General features: G+C 40.8%; 1 protein-coding gene across 2 annotated transcripts in view; it reads left to right on the forward strand.

The window, feature by feature from the left end:
- The window catches only part of LOC100888569 (terminal uridylyltransferase 7), a 38,244-nt gene that overhangs the window by 12,996 nt on the left and 4,737 nt on the right, over positions 1-20,511 (forward strand). The window contains exons 8-22 of one of the 2 annotated variants that reach the window (XM_030996894.1): positions 1,643-1,817; positions 3,290-4,047; positions 4,476-4,572; positions 4,966-5,156; positions 5,724-5,975; positions 6,516-6,629; positions 7,809-7,886; positions 9,147-9,378; positions 10,221-10,303; positions 11,686-11,872; positions 13,575-13,702; positions 14,450-14,692; positions 15,636-16,175; positions 18,130-18,225; positions 19,199-20,295. In XM_030996894.1, coding sequence (XP_030852754.1) covers positions 1,643-1,817; positions 3,290-4,047; positions 4,476-4,572; positions 4,966-5,156; positions 5,724-5,975; positions 6,516-6,629; positions 7,809-7,886; positions 9,147-9,378; positions 10,221-10,303; positions 11,686-11,872; positions 13,575-13,702; positions 14,450-14,692; positions 15,636-16,175; positions 18,130-18,225; positions 19,199-20,295 — 4,271 coding nt within the window. The remainder of the gene's footprint in view (positions 1-1,642; positions 1,818-3,289; positions 4,048-4,475; positions 4,573-4,965; positions 5,157-5,723; positions 5,976-6,515; positions 6,630-7,808; positions 7,887-9,146; positions 9,379-10,220; positions 10,304-11,685; positions 11,873-13,574; positions 13,703-14,449; positions 14,693-15,635; positions 16,176-18,129; positions 18,226-19,198; positions 20,296-20,511) is intronic. The other variant, XM_030996895.1, reaches the window with a different exon arrangement.

The following is a 20,511-nucleotide window of genomic DNA, read 5'->3' on the forward strand; positions in this document are numbered from 1 at the left end:
CTGCACGCAGTCAAAGTTCCATCTAGTTTTTTGTTGTTAACCTTATTTGTCAACCACCCAATAAAGGACTAGTACCCATTAAGACAATTGCCTCCCTAACATCATTCCGACCCCCCCCCCCACCCCACCCCTGCTCCAAAATTCTTGTTGTTTCAACAAGAATAGATTGATTTGAAAAGTTGTGAGGTACAATTACACTGTGGTGGTTGCTGTATATTGTGTAGCATGTTTAATATATTCTAAAGCTTTTGCTGTATTATGTTACACGGTTCATGTTCAAAGGAAAGCATGTGATTTTTCTTTCTTTGAAAGGCCAACAGGAAATGATTCATAATAGTAGGAAGTCTAAAATTCCATGGTTTTGCTGAATGTTTCCCCAATGTGGTTGGTTCCATTCCATTCTGTCTAGTGTCTTATTATTTTCCAACCCACAACTATTTCTAGGTTTACATACCACGAACAAAAAATGTCTTGTGTCACCCATTGGTTTTTTACAAAGAAATTTTACCCCCACCCTTCAGATGTATTCTATCTTCATATACCCTTTGTAATATTCTTAAAATGTTCTCAATGTAGATGTGATTTAATTGTAGGTTTCAATCTCCTTAGTGATTGGATATTAACTGTATGTGGCTATGATAAAAGTCACTGTAAAACAATGTCTCTCTTTTTTTGCCCCTCTCTCTCTTATTTCTTACTCAATATTTGTTTGCTATAAACAATCTTAACATTTCTTGTGCCATTTTGTTAAGAGGTCATGAATGAATTTTAAATGCATGGCAATATTCAAGAATGAGACCAGTGCTACTGCAGTAGTTTAGGGTGTTTGGGTTGATGGTAATTACATTTTTTTCCTTCACACAACTTTTTATTTATCAATGTCGGTACAAGAAGGATCTAAGACTTGAAGAATAGAGCTGCGCTGCGACTTGACTAGGTGATGTCTAAGCTAGAGTTGTTCATTCCAAAAAAACAAGAGTACTTTCTCTGTCACAAACAATATGGCGGTAATGCACCAAGAATCTCATACCAGTGAATAATGGTGGTGGAATTTCCACAAAAGGATGTTATAATGAGTAAGGGGGAGGCTACCAAGAAATAGAAAGCAAGATGAGGGAGAAAAACTAGATGATACAATCCAATACTGCATTACATGAACATTTGTACCATATACAATGTAACATTTCAATACACTACACATCTCCTTTTCCATAGGTTTATTGCTGTTTGGTCTAGAACCAGTTCATCTACTACCCAATTGGTCTATTCCCATTTGGTCTACATCCAGCCTGTCCACCATCCACATGTCTGATAATAGTGGGTCTACTTATTATTTGTTCTAATGACCATTTAGAATAAGAGTCACTTGGTCTATTGTTCATTTAGTCATTTACAGTTGGTCATGCAAACATGTTGATTTCTCTTATAAATGTAATGCTTCATTGGAGAAATTTCAGTTGTCTCAACACATTTGTGGCTTACACCCAGTAAATAAAGATAACGATGTCAATTTCTCTCTGTCTGTCTGTCTGTCTCTCTCTCCCTACCCCTCCCTCCCCCTCCCTCCCTCCCTCCCTCTCTCCCTCCCCCTCCCTCCCCCCTCCCTCTCTCCCTCCCTCTCTCCCTCTCTCCCTCACTGCAGAAGAATGACCCCTTCAAGACGACGAACAAGAAGAGTATCGGTGACCTTTGGGTCAGCCTGCTGAGGTTCTACCTGGTGGAGATCAACATCGAGGAGATCGTAATCAGCATCCGTCAGCGAGAGCCGGTCTTCAGGGCTGACCTCAAGCTTCCCAACAGAAGAATAGCCATAGAAGGTCAGTTTTGCAAATAATAATAATAATAATAACAAAATGTCTTGTTTACCCAGGGTAGCCTTATCAGTATTTATACTGTTCTCCCTGAGGGCCCTGCAATCAAATTATTGCTCGGTCGTCGGATTCAGGCTTACCCGCATACAATGTATGCACATTCTCCACTTCCTGGGGAGCATTCTAGCCAGGCTTCATTTTTACAAGCCCACACTTGCTAATCTAAGCACATTAGCTTTCGCATCCTAGCGGGTACCCATTTAACACCTGGGTGGAGAGTGGCTAATGTAGATCAATGTCTTGCCAAAGGACATTAGTGCCGCGGTTGGACTTGAACAGCGGACCTTGTGATCCACAGTCCGGTGACATAATGGCTTTTTTATATAGCACTTGTATCCGCCATGCAGTGACGCTCAAGGTGCTTAGACATTATTTACCCCGAGCCGCCAAATTAACTAGTGCTCAAGCATATTAGCAACCCATTTACACCTGGGTGGAGAGTGGCAAATGTAGATAATGTCTTGCCGGAGGATTTTAGTGGCGGGCTGAGATTTGAACCCTGTGCCTTTTGATCTACAGTCTGGTGGCTTATCCTCTAGACCACAGTGGCAGGTCACTTGTGCCAATCAGTGGGACCACCACCAAAACAAATGTCATAGTTGTGAACAGAAATATGCATTTACAGGCATCAAATGTTGTCACCTCAAGAGGCAGGTCTGGTATTCAATAGCTATGAGTAAGTAAGTTGGCGTGAAGTCAGCTCTATTACTGTAAGTGCAATGCTGTAATTTGGTTTATGGTTTATTAAAAATACTGAACATGGCAGCCATGAAGCTAAATTATATTCAGTTTACAAGAACTCCAATGTTATAACAATTATCATACAATGTGAGATCATTAAGATATAACAAAAACATGGCAATCTAATTAATGAAGTATTTTTAAAACAAGGTCAAATGTGATTTGAACGAGACTAATCATCCAATTATTGAAGTGAATTCCTGTCCAGGGGGGTGTTTCATAAAGCTGTTTGTAAAGTTACGCAGGACTTTACGAATGACTTAAATATGAAAAGCCAAATGGGATGCTAAATCATTATTTACTGCATCAACTTAAGTTTAACTGTTCAGATGTAGATTAACATTCTTATCATAACATACATTTTTAATGCAAAGTATATTTCTTTGCCATAATTTGATTGAGGTTATTGGAAATATAGTCACACTTTGTTAAAACATCAGGAAAATCTTTGGGCGTCCTATCTGGCACTTCATATACAAGTCGTTCGTAAAGTCATGCGTAACTTTACGAACAGCTTTATGAAACACCCCCCATATCACTGTTACCGATCCATTAGACACAAAATTACAGAACATTGTGTACCAGATATGAAAGAAGTTTGCATAAACATGGATGAGTATGACTTTTTTTTCAATAAACAGACCTATGCCGTATTTCTTTTTGATATCTGTCTCTAGATCCCTTTGCTAACGGTAAAAAGAATGTAGCCAAGTCTATCACTACCGCTTCCGTGTTCCAATACATCATGGATCGTTTCCATGATGCCCTCAAGTACTTTGGCATTCCTCAGAACAGCAAGGCTCTGGGACAGACATCCCCGGATGGATCAGGAAACAATAGTCCAAAGGAATCGGGTGAGGTAGGTCCAGATGGTATTGGAAGTGAAGGACAAAGTGGAGAAGACAGGGTTTCTGCAGGAAGTACGTTGGACGTTGGCGAAGACGACTGCGACACAGCAGCTGACATCGGTGCCAAACTTGCAGAGATGGTCCTCAGCGAGGTGGAGTCAGAGGAAACCGGAGCGGTTCGAACGTCAGAAGAGGATATGCAGAATTCCGAGTCTAAAGCAATATCGGGAACCGACGATGAAAGAACGTTAGATACTAGTCAGAAATCATACTCGGCTGCAGATGGAAACGACCCAAATTCTTTGTCTTCGGACACGTCTATGCCTTCACGTCAACGTGCCAAAGGTGCTGCTAGATCAGATAATAGCGTAACTAGTGCTTTCATTAATGAACTAGACAAATCGTCTGGAAATATAGACAGTGCAGTGACAGGAGACAAAGTGTCTAATGCGAACATCGGGCAAAACAAAGGAGACATTGTAGATGATGAAGAATTTGTCTTCACCTTTGACAAGCAGATCTTAACCAGAGGGGAGGCCGTCCAGGTCATCTGTACAAGTTGTTTGAAAGAGGGACATGTTAGCAAGGTAGGCTTAAAGTTTGTTTTTTTGTCAATATTGTTGCAGGTTTGCAGTTTGACTCTCAAGAGTCACATAAATACATGTAGCTGCCTGTGTGAATTGCAGGTGTTATCACTACCCATCCTTTTTGAGTTATTTTGTGTTCCATTTTCAAACATGACGTGTAGAATCTTATTTTAACAAATGAATAATAAAAAGAACCTTGATACACTTTCATTTCTTTCTGTGAGATAACTGCTCAGTCAGAAGAGAAATATTCGCCAAGTATAAAACTAATCTAAATTTTACAAATTAAGGTTTCTCTTCACTGATTACTAGTTTATATACTTTTGTTGACTGTTTTGTATGCTCGAATGCAGGTGCATTGCAAACATGAGTGACATAATTGACAAATACCATAACTCTCATTCATTAAACCTGTCATTTCCATACAGGATTGTCCCGATGATGCTCTTCCTCCACTGAAGCCCCTTCCTCCCATGGATCCTAAATTCCTGGAGTGTGTCACGATAGTTTGTGAGGAAATCTTGCGTAAGTTTAATCTTGAGTTGCTCATATCGTCTTTTAAGAGCCAGAAAGGTCTGTACTCTTGTTAAAAGAGACGAGTTGGTACCCTTCTGGCTTTAAGCTGACAACGAGTTTCCTCCTTTTCAAACACACTCCTGAACTGTTCTTGCTCTCTTGCCCATCAGCTCTTTATTCCACTATTTCTTAATACTTGTTCTCTTCCTTATTCACTGTTTTTTGTGAAGTGTCATGCCTATTGAAATAACGTACATGTACAGTTTTAATATATAACAAGTGAAGTATTGTCAAACAAATGAACCACGATAATGAGCTTTATCTTTTCCAAGCACTTTCAACTGCTGTGTGTTAATACTTTCTCTGTAAAATATTTATCCAAAAAATGATATATCACTTCAGTGAGGAACCAACCCTCTCGCCAAGAAATGAGGGCAAGAGATAATTGCATCGCGGAGTTGGAATACTACATCAGACAGAATGCCCTCAGGGATGCTCGACTCTCACTCTTTGGGTCCTCTGGCAATGGCTTTGGCTTTCGGAATAGCGACCTGGACATTTGCCTCACGTTCCAAGATATGAAAACTGGACAGGTAAGGCAACGTCTGCAAAGTCCTTTTCAGAAAATTTTTCATGAAATGATTTCATTTGGTGCAGAACATGAAGTCGGTAGAATAGAATTAAAATATTGATCAATATGCAAGGAAGAAGTAGTTTCAGTTGATACAGTACATGATTTCAGTAGAATAAAGGTTTGAAAAATATGCAAGGAAAATACACCCTTTCACGGTACAAGAGTACGCATGCACCAACATTGCATGGCCCCATTTTAAACTGCGAGTGCAAAATGGCGCCTCTGTCAATATGATGTGAGCACGCAGCGCAGGCAGTGATGCAACAATACATGCGCATCTGAAAGCATTGATGACGCAATGCTTACTCGCAAATTAAAATGGCGGCCTTAACCATGAAGAGGTGTATTAGCTGTAAACACTGAGAATTTGTTAAGTCTTCAAGTTTGGTTTGGAATGTTTCAAGGCTTTTTGTCACTTTGAAGAGGACATGACGATTTATTTCTCAGGGAAGGTGGTCCTGTTGCATGCTGTATCTTAACGTATTACTCTAGAGTCACTATCCGTCCATTTCTTCATCAATCGTAGGACATCGACGTCGGTTTTGTCATTGAGAAACTGGCCGCCGCCTTGAAGAGGAACCACACCCTGTACAACATCGTGCCCATCCCGACAGCTAAGGTTCCCATTGTCAAGTTCATCCATCGCCCCACCAGGCTGGAAGGGGACATCAGCCTCTACAACACCCTGGCACAGTGCAACACTCGACTCCTCTGCATGTACTCCCAGATCGATGAGAGGGTGCGGGTGCTGGGCTACTCCATGAAGCTTCTGGCCAAGGTAAGTAAGACCGAAGTGTCTTCTTTGCTCCATGTTCTGATTATCAAAATGCTTTAGAGGGTATACGTTCTTATTAACGTTTCATTCTTATGTTAATGAGCATATCTTTGAACAACTTAAAGTGACTCAGTAACATTGCCTCAGATTCTGAAACAAAATCCTGGATTTAGCTCATGCTGCAATCATAATTATAAACCTTTAGGTCAGTCAGGAACCCCATGACTTTTACAAGCCGATCGTCTGTCTGATTATCAAGATATTTATGATTGGAAATCAAAATTTAATTTTTCATTTTCCTAACGGTTTTTATAACACTACAGTCTATTGGGGGAATCAGTATGGTAAAACCAGTCACTCAAAGATTTTTCCTTTTTTGAGGCACTTCATGATCATTTTGAAGCGCCATTTTTTTAGGGTTTCAATATTACACTATATCACAGATACTGATAGCACGTAGGGGCATGCATCTCAGATTTAACATTGTTAAACGATGCCTTTAATATAATTTCTATATTTTTCCCCCTTTTTTTGTGTGTACAGTATTGTGATATTGGAGATGCATCTAGAGGGAGTTTATCATCCTATGCCTACACGCTGCTCACCATCTATTTTCTTCAGCAAAGGAAACCTCCCATCTTGCCGGTCTTACAAGAGGTTTGTGATTGTTACATGCAACCCAGTGATAGGAGTAGTTACAGTTTATGTGGAAGCAGTAGTAGCATTTAAAGTAGTCACATGATCTTGAAAAAAATAGGAAAGCAGTATGATTATAATATTGATAATCATAAATCTTGATTTATATACCACTTAATATGCAAATAATACACATCAGTGAGGTCATTAGTAAGAATTACCCACACGAGGTACCTTTGGAAGGTACCGAGTGTGGGTAATTTTACTAATGCCTGAACAAAATGATGTGTATTATTTGTTTTATAAGATTATGTTTTATTTGTTTTGTAAGGTGATGTTTTATAACATAATTTTGATAATGACCGGTCATTATCCAAATTACACATTAGGCAAAATAAATGTCTGGTCACATGTACGCTTTCAACCAATCATTTGATAAGAATCCACGTCATCGTCTCATAATATGGAATAACGTCTCTAAGCGCTTTGCAAATATTATGATCATTACCCCGGTCATTGGATTCATTTACGCACACAGTGTGCACGATAGCCACCCCCTGGATATTCCTACCATACGGTCCCCAGGAGGGTATTTGGCTATTTCTATCAGAAATGATTAGGATTATTTGTACTTATTGTTAACAACTAAATTATTCATACCCTTACCAAGTTTTGGTAAGGGGTCATGAATTTGGTTCAAATTAACATATTGGAAGCATATGCGTTCCTACAATATTCATTGATCGTTGTCCCGGTTGAAATCGAGTCTAAAGTTATGAAATTATAAATAATTCTTCATTCTTCATGTTGTATAGCTCCCTCTCAAGGTCAATATATTAATTTAGCTATGAAACAATGTTTCTTGACAAAAATCGACCGATTAGCTATTCCCGTTTGGAAATTTTATATCACAACTACATATTCTGAGATTTTCATGGTCGCAGCTTCCATTGTACGGCCGTAGGCGCTATTTGAAATTTACCAAAATTTACCGGGAGCACCGGTAAATTTTCATATTCAATTTCTCTCGAAAACAGAAGTGTTTTAGGGGTTAATTTTGTTAGTGCTTATAATACATCCAGAGGGCCATCCAAATATATCAAAATTGTAAAGATTCACTATCCACCCAATTTTCAAAATTTCCCAAAACTTTGTATTACCTTTAATCCAAAGAACACATTTTCCATCCATCTCTTTTAGCTGTACACCGGTGATAAGCAACCAGTCCATGAGGTAGACGGCTGGAATGCCTGGTTCTTTGGTAATCTAAACCAGTTGGTAAGCTTGTACTTTCATCTAACAATATGACAGTAATGATAGAACATTATAGTGGGTTCTTGTATATCGCTCATGTCTGTCAGACTTGTCACTCCTGGCGCTCCCGATTATTACCTTGACTTTAGCACGGCTGCCATTACGGCACTCTAGCATTTCAAGGAATAAATTCCCGCCAGGTACCCATTTACATCACCTGGGTTGAGTGTGGCAAATGTAGATCAATGTCTTGCCAAAGGACATTAGTGCAGCGGCACTGTTTTTTGTTTTTTGTTTTTTGCTCTTAAGAATACTTTTTTTTTATTGAAGAAGGTTGGCATCTCTGCATATATTTTTTCCATTTTAAAATCATTGATCGATATATTAAAGAATGTACCATCCATATCGATTGTCTAGATACCTTTGAGAGAGAATGCTCATGCACAGATTATTTAGATTCACAGACCTTAACGGGATTGGGTATCTTTAGCCTCAGATTCTAAAAAGAATCGTGAATTTAGCTCATGCTGCAATCATAGTTGTAAACTTTTAGGTCAGTCAGGAATCCTTTGACCTTTACAAGCTGATCGCCTGTCTGATTATCAAGATATTTATGATTAGAATTTGAAATTTCAAAAACCATTTTCCCCAACAGTTTTATTACACTACAATTTATTAGAGAAAATGAGTATGGTAAAACCGGACACTCTTTTGAAGCACTTCATTATCATTTTGAAGCGCAATTTTGTTAGGGCTTTAATGTTACACCATATCACAGAGGCTGATAACACGTAGAACCATGCATCTCAGAATGGTCAAACTGGAAACATTGTTAAACAATGCCTTTAACAGAGCTGCCAACCATTCCGTTTTTGCCGGAATTACTCCGTTTTTTCCTCCAATTTTTTTTTTTTTTTTTTTTTTTTTTACATACCGCACGTCAAACACCTGCCCTAAAATGGTGATGTGATGACAAATTCAATAGAAAACTAAATTAAAAAAACATACTTATTAAATATTCTCAAAAAGAATGGAATGCCGATAATACCAAAATAACAAGCAAAAAAAACCAGCAAAAAAATTTCCTGCTTGTATGCAAAAAAACAGCATGATGAATGAACATTTCTGTATTGGAAGTATGTCGCGCGTGGTTGTAAGTTTCGTTTTGATGAATTCCTTTTTTTTGCTTGAAATTCCTTTTTTTTGCCATCATGATTCCTTTTTTTGGTCGCACAAGATTGGCAGCTCTGCTTTAACATCTTTTAATTCTGTCCTATTTGCCAGTCTCGAGTATGGAAGGGGCAGTTCAAGAACAAGGAGAGCATCGGCTCACTGTGGCTTGGCATGCTGCGCTTCTACACCGAGGAGTTTGACTTCACCAAGTACGTGGTGAGCATACGTCAGCACAAACCTCTGACAAGGTTTGAGAAGCTGTGGATGACCCCGCAGAAGGGCGTGGCCATCGAGGACCCCTTTGATCTGGAGCATAACTTGGGAGGGGCAGCCTCCAAGAAGAGTAAGTGGAAAGAGACCGTCAAACATTGATATGACTATCATGTGAAAGAGGGGAAAATTGAACATAACTATCATGAGCAGGGTACATTAAAGCCTATCTGCACTACTTTGGCCAGGAGGGACTAGACCTCCCTGCAAGGTCACTGGCAGGTGGTTATCTCATCAAATCAGCTCTCAATTAGAGAAAGGGGACCATGGGGGATCAACGGGTACCGCTTAGGCATTGTTGGCTGTATAGAGGGCGCAAGTAGCTACAAGTAGTGCAGTCTTGCTTTGAGTAACTATTCCATTGTTGTCTGCTTTTAGGGGCATGGTTTTGATTATTCCTGATGTGAACTTTAAGACTATGCTGTTCCATGAGACGAAGTTAAGAGACCTACTACAGTCTTTAGGTCACTGAAGGTTATATTTTTTTTTTTAACTCGCCTGAAATTATTAGTAGGGGATACTTCTTTTTTCACCCTGTATTTTAAGTGTTTATCGTTATTGAGAGAAAATGCTGTTGAAAATATGCATGTCAAAATGTATTTATTTGTTGGAATATTTACAAATCATAGGGTTTTCATATATGCATAGTGATCATGCCCTATTTAATGTTTTTTTCAACCTTGTATGCTCATGTAGTGCGTCCTCCTTTGGTCAAAAGCATATAGTATGCCCACAGTGGTGACCAATCGCAGGCTTAGATCTTGATTATGCAATATCTACTTATCTTTTTCTGTCAGACAATAGCATGTGATCATGATATAAGCATGTGTTTGTGGTATCACACTGATTGGGCATCATAGTCTGACAAGGTATTATTGTGCTCTTCAATTTTTTCTTGCTTTCTTTTACTTACAGTGGCAATATACATCATCCAAGTGTTACGCAATGCCAGGGATCTGTTTGGCACCCCTCGTAGGGTTCCTAGGGAACATATAATGGTAAGCCAGTCCTTTAAATCCCTGACTGTGAACATTCCCCACATGTTTTAACCTGTGCACACGCCCCCATATATATATGTATATGGCTCTCTCTCTCTATTTTATTTAATTTTTTATTTATTCAATAATAATAATAGTCCACTCCAAATTTTATTAAACCGAAACGGAAATTCTTTTCGCCCAATTGATCGTGAGCCCGGCAGCCACTGAGCAGCGCCAGATCGATGTTGCTCTATCCCTTATTGTTGAACGCCAAACAAGGTAGCAACAACTCCCATCTTTTAACGTCTTTTGGTATGACGCGGCCGGGGTTCGAACCCACGACCTCCCGGTTGTGAGGCTGACGCTCTACTGACTGAGCCAACACTCCGGTAATCTTTAAACATCTTGGTGGATTCACAAGTAGTAGATATGATGATGAAGTAGGTATCTTTACAGAGATGCCAATAATTTAAGTGAGCATAGCCAACGAGCCAAGCTCGCGAGAACAGGTGGGGTCCAGGGTTTCTGCAATTTCAAAAGCTGATTTTACCAATACTTTTCATTTTTTAAACTAAAATAGTAAAAAGGAGGAAATACATGATGACAGATTTTACCCACCTTTCTGCCTGATACTTGTGCTTGCTTTTCCTTCAAAAGCTGACTTGTTCAGAACATTGTGTGGTGCTTGCTTTGCTCTTCTTGTCATGTCTTTGCTGTAGTTTCTTAGGCAACAAGGAGCACTTTAGGACAGCTTCTTAATCAAGATGGTTTCCAATGTTCAAGTTGGGTCGAAAGTCTGTCTTGTTTTTACGGACCAGTAAGGGGATTACTAAGATCCCCTACATCACTTTACTCAGAGTGGGGAAACTTCTTGCCTCCACTAGCATCTGCAATCTGTAATATCGTGTTCAACTGCTAATCCACCCTAACTGTCTCAGTTGCAATTGTAGACATGGAGCTGGCAGCCTGATACAGGGCCAGTTCACTCTCAACATCACAATCTCCCAACAGACAGGGGAATTTGTCAAGAAAACTCCACAGAGTCAAAATTTACTTCCTGACGTACCTTACCATCTAGTACCTCAGCATGCTTTGCCAAAGCATCCTCCAAAGTTCATGTTTTCAAGATGTAACATTACCGAGGCATTATCTGCACATAAGTTAAAACCTATGATAATGTGTATACAAGGAGATAGAAAAACGCAAGCTGTTTTTTATACAAGCCAGTGGAAGGCACGCGCTGTGTTTATATTTTAGCCATCAGCTATACTTGGCACTTCTGAAGCTTAGAAAATGTGATTGGACATGAAAATTTACTTTCAAAGTTTAATGTTATGAAATCAGTTTACTTGACCCCAAGCCTGTACTTAACATGCCATTCTCTTCTCTCTCTCCTCCAGAATTATTTCCTGAACCTTGAGGCTCTAAGCGGTGGGGAGCCGCCGCCCAACGACCGAGGCTGCCGTATCTGCGGCAAGATCGGTCACTTTGTGAAGGACTGCCCCATTAAGAGGAGGGGGATGGAGAGAAAGGAAATGGAGAAGAGAGATAGGGAGAGGAGAGACAGACCATCCCCAAATGATACTGGTGAGGGGGAAAGGCATATGGAAGATCGGAGAAGAATGGCAGGGGAGGGGGGGGGGATGAAAAGGAAGGAACTAGAGAAGAGGGATAGGGAAAGGAGAGATAGACCATCCCCAAATGATACTGGTGAGAGGGAAAGGACATATGAAAGATGGGAGGAGAGGTGCGGGAGAGGGGGGGGGGGGGAGGGAGGGATGGAAAGGAAGGAACTAGAGAAGAGAGATAGGTAGAGGAGAGATAGACCATCCCCAAATGATACTGGTGAGGGGGAAAGGACATATGAAAGATGGGAAGAGAGGTGCGGGGGAGGGGGGGGGGGAGGGAGGGATGGAAAGGAAGGAACTAGAGAAGAGAGATAGGGAGAGGAGAGATAGACCATCCCCAAATGATACTGGTGAGGGGAAAGGGTATATGGAAGATGGGAGAAGAGTGGCAGGGGAGGGGGGGGGGGGGATGGAAAGGAAGGAACTAGAGAAGAGGGATAGGGAAAGGAGAGACAGACCATCCCCAAATGATACTGGTGAGGGGGAAAGGACATATGAAAGATGGGAAGAGAGGGACAGGGGAGGGGAGAGGGATGGAAAGGAAGGAACTAGAGAAGAGGGATAGGGAAAGGAGAGACAGACCATCCCCAAATGATACTGGTGAGGGGGAAAGGACATATGAAAGATGGGAGGAGAGGTGCGGGGGAGGGGGGGGGGGAGGGAGGGATGGAAAGGAAGGAACTAGAGAAGAGAGATAGGGAGAGGAGAGATAGACCATCCCCAAATGATACTGGTGAGGGGAAAGGGTATATGGAAGATGGGAGAAGAGTGGCAGGGGAGGGGGGGGGGATGGAAAGGAAGGAACTAGAGAAGAGGGATAGGGAAAGGAGAGACAGACCATCCCCAAATGATACTGGTGAGGGGGAAAGGACATATGAAAGATGGGAAGAGAGGGACAGGGGAGGGGAGAGGGATGGAAAGGAAGGAACTAGAGAAGAGGGATAGGGAAAGGAGAGACAGACCATCCCCAAATGATACTGGTGAGGGGGAAAGGACATATGAAAGATGGGAGGAGAGGGACAGGGGAGGGGAGAGGGATGGAAAGGAAGGAACTAGAGAAGAGAGATAGGTAGAGGAGAGATAGACCATCCCCAAATGATACTGGTGAGGGGGAAAGGACATATGAAAGATGGGAGGAGAGGTGCGGGGGAGGGGGGGGGGAATGGAGGGATGGAAAGGAAGGAACTAGAGAAGAGAGATAGGGAGAGGAGAGATAGACCATCCCCAAATGATACTGGTGAGGGGGAAAGGACATATGAAAGATGGGAGGAGAGGTGCGGGGGAGGGGGGGGGGGGTAGTAGAGGTGAGGGGCCCTTTTTCCTTTCCCTTAACAAAATGACACCTCCGTGTGTTCATGTGCAACCTTCTTTGCAAACTTTGAGCTGCCCCACTTTTTAAATTTTCCACAAACTTGTGATATGTGAAATGTTATTATGAGAAGGCATGTGAACTCAAGGTTTAGTCAATATTGAAATATGTGCTGGTATTAATGTGTGTAAAAGACATGTTTGCTTTTTTTGATGTTTCCGGTGCTGGTATAATCCAATTCAAGGATAAATAAAATGACTACTCTTTGAATACTAATGACTCAATAAAATATGTAAAATTAAGGGACATTACTATACTACAATACACCCTATGTTTTTCCCCATTCATACAGGCTCTCCTGCAAGAGGAGCAGTTAGAGAAAATAAATCAACCGACTCCCCAAATATGAGGGAAGAGAGGAACAGGTCATCAGAATCTAAACAGAGACCAGTCAGCACTCCAAACAAGGTTGAATCACCAGTATGTATATGGCGTTTATATTCTATAGCAATCCTAAAATGTTGATAGATTGTCAGACCCGCAAGACTCCATAGATGCCGGTTCGGGGGCTACATTAACCTTTTAGTACTTCACACATTATGTGCATACATGATTTCTACCCAATTCAAATAATGTACATATCATTTAGCATGATGATTCATTTCCATGGTAACTCAAGGTTTTCCTTACAGAATCAAACTGGAGAATCCCTAGAGGTAAATCCTAACAAACCCTTGCCTTTTAGCTCCCATCCATGTATATTCGTTGAAGGTGTATGAAATTTGGGGTGAGTTTGAGAGGTTACTAGGAAGGATGGTCTACACTGACTTTGGTGCTGAATAAAGGTTTAACATGTAAAACAACACTGATAGTAAATGATAATATAAAATGGGGTCTTAAAGATAAGAGATGAAGTTTTCTGACTTCTTAAAGTCCCACTGCACTACTTATAGCTACTATATGTCAAACAATGCCTGATCGGTGCCTGTTGGTCCCCCATAATCCTCTTTTTCTTATGTTAATTGAGAGCTGATTTGATGAGATAACCACCTGTCAGTGACCTTGCAGGGAGGTCTAACCCCCCCTGGCCAAACTAGTACAGACGGGCTTAACTTGATTGTAAAAAGTCATAGAAGTGAGTGCCCCCACCCACTTTATGTAAAATGTCCATGGTTACAAATGATCATCAAAGCAATTGAATGCATTTTAATCTCCTCCATCATCCAGGCTGTCAGCAGCAACTCATCCGTGAAGGATAGTCCAGCCAGCAATACTAAGGACGAAAGAGAACGGTCTAAACCCAACAAAACCACGGAGCGATCGGTAGACGATGTGGCCCGTCAGCTGTACCCCATCAAACCTATTCCTGTCAAGAAAGCGGAAGACAAGCAGGTCAAACAAGCCAAAGAACCTAAGCAAACAGCCCCCTCTACCAACGCCAAGACAGAAAAAGCTCCTGGAACAGAAAAGGTTAGATGCACGTAGATCTCATCTTGCCGCTGAAATGAATTAATATGCTCTATTTTCTTCTATTTTCCAACATAACATCATTAAATGATACCATCCCATTTTCAATTTTAGAGTAGGGTCACAGATTTCCTATAAGTCTAAGTGCACAGAAATAAGTTTGTTGCATATAGTTGGATCATTATGTATCATTAAATTTCACTTGTTTATTCATCCCACCCATAGTGACAAAATGGTGATTGTTTGATGACTTTGGGTTGTTTTAATTGTATCTTATCCAGGCTCCGTCTGAAACAGATTTGTGTTGAAACACTTCACTTCAGTTCCGAGTCTCTCTTCTGAACTAATACTGTGCTATATGCATACCATATCCTGTGTAATCATGTTTTTACCTGCATCGTTTCTTCTCTCATTTAACATTTCATGATGAATGTGTATGTGCATTTCTAAATCAGACTTGTAAAATAAACTCAAAACCAGTAATGTGTTGTCATTACACACTCTCTGACTGGACACCTATTTCTATTTTATTTTTTATTTATTTTATTTTTTGTTGGGGGGGGGGGGTAATCCTGTGCTTTTGTAGAAACACATTTTACCATTTGAAGAAAATGTAGATCTGGACAACAGGATTTGGACTTCTTCAATAATTTTTAATTTTTATTTTTATGAAAAGCGCTGTGAAACAACAGTTAGTTTGTATTAAGAGTGCTATAGAAATGACTTTATTGTATTGTAGTGTATTGTATTGATTTTTCCCTCTCTTTTTTTTTGTGGGTGTATTTTTTTTTCTTTAGCATATGTGTGTCAATATATTTTTTATTTCAATGTTCATCTTTATGATAGATGGTCATGAGCATATTTTTCATTTGATGTGGACTATCTTGGAACACTAAACATTAACTCTTCACCCCATTCATCCAACTCACTCTTTAATCTCATACAGAAATCCAAGGGTAGCATGGAATCTAACCCCTCGTCTACCCCTGGTAATCCCTCAGACCCCAATCCAGGGTATGTCCGTTCTAAGATGAGGAAGGAAAAACAGATGGGTCCTAGGAGGGGGGCAGGGGAAGCAAGTATGGTAACAGAGAGGGGCGGGGCTGAGGCTCATGGTAGAGTAGGGGAACAGGGAGAAAAGAGCCCAGCGAATGCAGGGCATCCACGTATGGGAGATAAACATGGACAAAAGAAGGAGGCTGTCCCTTCCAAGTTACCAAATAAACAACAGACACATGAAGCACAGCATGAGCAGGATGCGAGAAATGCTCCCGGTCATCGGCTGATTCCGAATACAACCGGCATCCCGGAGGATAGTTTAGTCAGGGATAACCCAAGTGGCCCCGCCCCTAACCCATTACCCCCCTCCCAGTTCCCCGGGGGTGTTTGTCCACCCCAGGTCCCACCCATGGGACCTATGGGGTTCCAGAACCACCCCCTGCAAGCCCTCATGGGGTTCAACAACGTGCCTCCGGAAGAGATGATGGTAAGTTCCTCCAACACGTCAAGCTGAGTATTTGAGCTTAACATGTTCGCATGCATGATGGCCATTTACTCACTCAAAACAAAAGACCAGAAATTGCCTATTGTTTAATACATGTACATGTTTCAACAAATAAAAAGAATCTTCTGAAGTTTAGCGCTTGTTTTCGGTTTAATTTCCTGGTGTATGCAAATTGTTAATTCCTACAAGACATGGAAACCCATCTCATTTCTTCTATTGCTTTTAGGTTGTCATTAAACTTTTCTCAACTTCTATGTAGTTTTTCTATGTTCATTTACTTTCATCATGCAGTGCTTCTATTTTCAGAAAGTTTACCCTCTGTCATCTAATTCATCTGACATTCTGACAACCATGCACTGTTTAGTTGGATTCATCTAAGTTACATTTACTTTGTCATGCATCACTTTTTCTTTAACAAAGCACACATCCATAAACCACATGTATAAAATTACAATGTGAATGTCAGGCATGTGCTCCTTAACCATCTATGATTCCCTTTCTTGGGATGTTTTTTTTAAGACTTTCAATTAATCTTTATTTTTCCAATGATTAAAATTAACCTCAGACTTAAATAAATTTGAAGTAATGTAAAGCACCATGAAAAATAGAATGAGTTTTTATGAGAGTGCTTCATAAATTGCTTGTTTTATTGTTTAGTAAGCCTTTGTTATCTGTACAAGTATATAGGAAAGAATTATTTTCTGGATATTGAAAGGCAAAAAACTATACAATGCTATACAGAAATTACATCTTTTTTTTTTCTGGTTCAGTATTGTAAAGAGCAATTGGATTACTGTATTTTTTTTCTTTTCGGTCTTGCATTTCTAAACATTCATAATACTCAAGCTTCAGTCAGCATATATGTACCTGTATCTTTATCATATCAAAAGCTAATACATTGCAAACAAAAGCACATATTCGCACAAAAGCCTTGATGTTCAATTTATTACACGTGTATTGATGGGATGTCAGCACATTTGCAGCGATGCTGTGCAGGGAAGCACAATTACTGATCATTATTTTGCTTGCCTGTGCACAAGAACAAGTTGAATTTACATTGAAACTTTGTTCAATAGGTTATGCACTTATTTATGCTTTACTATACAAATAATTCATGTTTGCAAGTGCATTAGTGATCGTTCAATGCAGGCAGGCTAAAAGGGGTCTAGCATGGCAAATACTGGTTAACGCCATCCTCGACTTCTTTTGAACAACTGCACGTAAACGAATAGATTTGATTAACGGTAAGCACGCGCTAGTGTTTGCAAAACAGACCAAAGTTCTCCTCACGTTTCGGTTTCGCGTATGTTGCAGGCACGTGAATACTGCGGTCGCGTCGTCCATAGTCGTATTTTACCCGACTGGCCCTGAGTCAGGCCACGGGAATGACACGAAGTCTCGTCGTGCTACACCCCCTTTAAGTCTCAATCATTGTGAACTTGACAAGTCTTGTTCATCATCCGGCTCATTGTGGCGTAGCACTATTAAATGCACAAGCTTCAAAACATGACTTATTACCAGTTAGCTCGTCTATAATCAAGAACCTATACTGTAGGTTTACGGTTGCACCATGTGAGAGAGAGTGGGGGGGGGGGGAGGATTGGGGAGTCCTGAAAAGGACTGTCTGTAGTATTTCTTTCTTGAGTGTGTGAAGACCTGAAAAGGACTAGGTATTGATAGTCTTGAAAGAGACTGTTGGTAATCTTTCTTGAGCTTATAGTTCTAAGGAGAACTATAGCGCCGCTTGGAGAGGATGGGTAGTGGGGTGGCTCAATGTTTCAAACCAATTCTCCCCCTCTCTCTCACATGGTGTAATCGTAAACCTAATGTATATCTACATCACCATGAAAGCTGATACTTATAAGCAGCATCTAATCAAGAACCTCTTTTATAATTAACAACAAATCTCTCACACATTTTATTCCATTTGTTGAAGGCAATGATCCAACAGCAACAGCAACAGCAACAGCAACAGGATAAGTTAGCAGCCTTGTTTCAGGTCATGGGCAAACATTCGCCAATGCAAGGACAGGTAGGGAAATCACTCTTTTGTTTTACAGACAATACTTCTTCTATATACTTCCTGGGGGGGTGTTTCACAAAGATCCTAAGTTGAACTTATCTTTAAGTTGGACTTAACCATTATGGAAAGCTGTTAGCATCTATGAAAATATTTTGCACAGTATAGTATAGTATAGTATGCACAGGAGGGATTAGACCACCCAGCGAGGTCACTGACAGGTGGCTATCTCGTCAACTCAGCTCTCAATTAACATAAGAAAAAGAGGATCATGGGGGACCAACATGCACCAATTAGGCATTGTTTTCTATATAGAGTAGTACAAGTACTGTACAAGTAGTACAGTGTGGCTTTGAAAGGAATAAAATGTTGATTCAAATCAGTCATATTTTCTATTATCAAGGAGATTTCATGTTCTTGATCTGGAATTTATATACAGTAGTCTAAAATACTTGAATTTTCGCTTTTGAATATATTTTATTTTAAGACTACAAATGGCTCTCCATAATTTTTAAGTCCAACTTAGAGTTCAGTTCGACTTAGGATCTTTGTGAAACACCCCCTGGAATACATTATATGTATTTTTTGTTTCTTCTAATGTTAAGTGCCAGAAAGTATACAGGAATTAAGGACCCTGCAAATATTAATGACAAGGTTTCTTTTGTATGTATATTTACATTTACATGTATTATGAATACAGTTTAAAAGTCCTGTATTTTATTTTGGAAATTGAGGATTGTCTGTTTCTTCATCTTTCATGCATTCCATCATTCAAAGAAAGAAGACTACAATTTTGTAGACAGGCCAAAGGATTTACATTGGTAAAATAAAATAGAAGATATAGGCACTTTGGTATTATAAAATAACAATTCAAGTCGTTGCTCTTTAAACAGAGAAAGCTATGTGTATGAAGCATCCTAGCACTTTATGCACATATTCCTGGAAAATGTTGGAATTGTTTTATTTTTTTAAACTCTATTATCAGGCACCGACCCAGTCTCCTTTTATGAGACCACCAACAACTCCAGCCAGTGCCCAAACACTTGATGAGATTGAACAGCAACTAAAGAGTAAACAGCAGCAACAGCAGCAACAGCAGCAGCAGCAACAGCAGCAGCAACAGCAACAGCAGCAGGCACCACGGTTGCCTCCAGGTGCCAAGTCCATGGAACAGGTAGAACAACAGTTCAGACAAGACCAGTTTCTTCAAACCAAGGGTATGTCACCAGGTAGTCAGGCTCAGCATCACCGATCTAGTCAACAACAAACACTTCCACAACATCCTCAGCAGCAACCGAGTCCTCGGAAACAACTTAGTCCACAGCAGCTGTTCTCGCAGCAACAGCAGGGGTACTTGCCGCCGTCGCAGAAAGTGATCGGATGCCCCCCTGGATTAGGGTACGCTAACCAAGACCAGGAGCAGGAGAAGGAATCTCAACAGCAGCACCGCTCGGCCAATCAGTCACAACCAATACCTATCGACCCCAGGCAAGCACAACAGCAACAGCAGCAGTGGCAGCAACAATTGAAACACCCTGGTTGGGGAAGCCCCTCCGCCTTCTCACCGTCGTCTCCTTACAATCGCATCGCTTCTCCACCTTCCCATCAGCAGCCAGGCTTTCATCCTCAGATGCAGCAGCATCCTGCTGCCTCGCCGCCCCACAATCTTCTCCAGTCCCCTCCAGGTGCCTCAACCCCACCAGCAATGGCCCAATATTTTGGACACAGCCCCTTCGGTCCTTCTGTGTTGCCCGCAGGGTTCTTGTCCAGTCAGAGCCAGAACATGGCAGTCAGTCCTCCGCATCTCCACCACCAACAGCAGCAGCAGCAACAGCAAGCCCTCATGTCCGGGTGGTCTCAGCAGCCTACTGCTGCAGAAGTGGCATGGCACAAGCAACAAGATCTGCAACAAGGGAGGCAACAACAACAGCAGCAATATGGTGAGCCACAGATGGCCTCTGCAGGAAGTCCAAGGAGTCCTGCTGAATCTGATGGCTCCATGTCCGGAGGCGTGATGCCTTTGGAAGCACAGCTTCAGGTGCAGCAGGCATTTGGTCAATCACAATCTGACAGACAGGATATGTAAGTATGATATCTCATTTACCTCCTTAGTTCTGTATAGGACTTAGCTAATGGTACATGTATACATTGGGCTTTTCATGATGGGAGTTGTCATTGAATAAACCAATGTATCTTGTTGGGCTAAGAGTAGTCATACTTTGCATAAATGTGTACTTTTTAATGTTAAAATCCATCTTATTTAAAAAATCAAAAATTAAGAAAAACAAAATCTTTTTT

The sequence above is a fragment of the Strongylocentrotus purpuratus genome, unplaced genomic scaffold (genome assembly GCF_000002235.5).
Source record: "Strongylocentrotus purpuratus isolate Spur 01 unplaced genomic scaffold, Spur_5.0 spur5_scaffold_3, whole genome shotgun sequence".
Taxonomy (NCBI): Eukaryota; Metazoa; Echinodermata; class Echinoidea; order Camarodonta; family Strongylocentrotidae; genus Strongylocentrotus; species Strongylocentrotus purpuratus.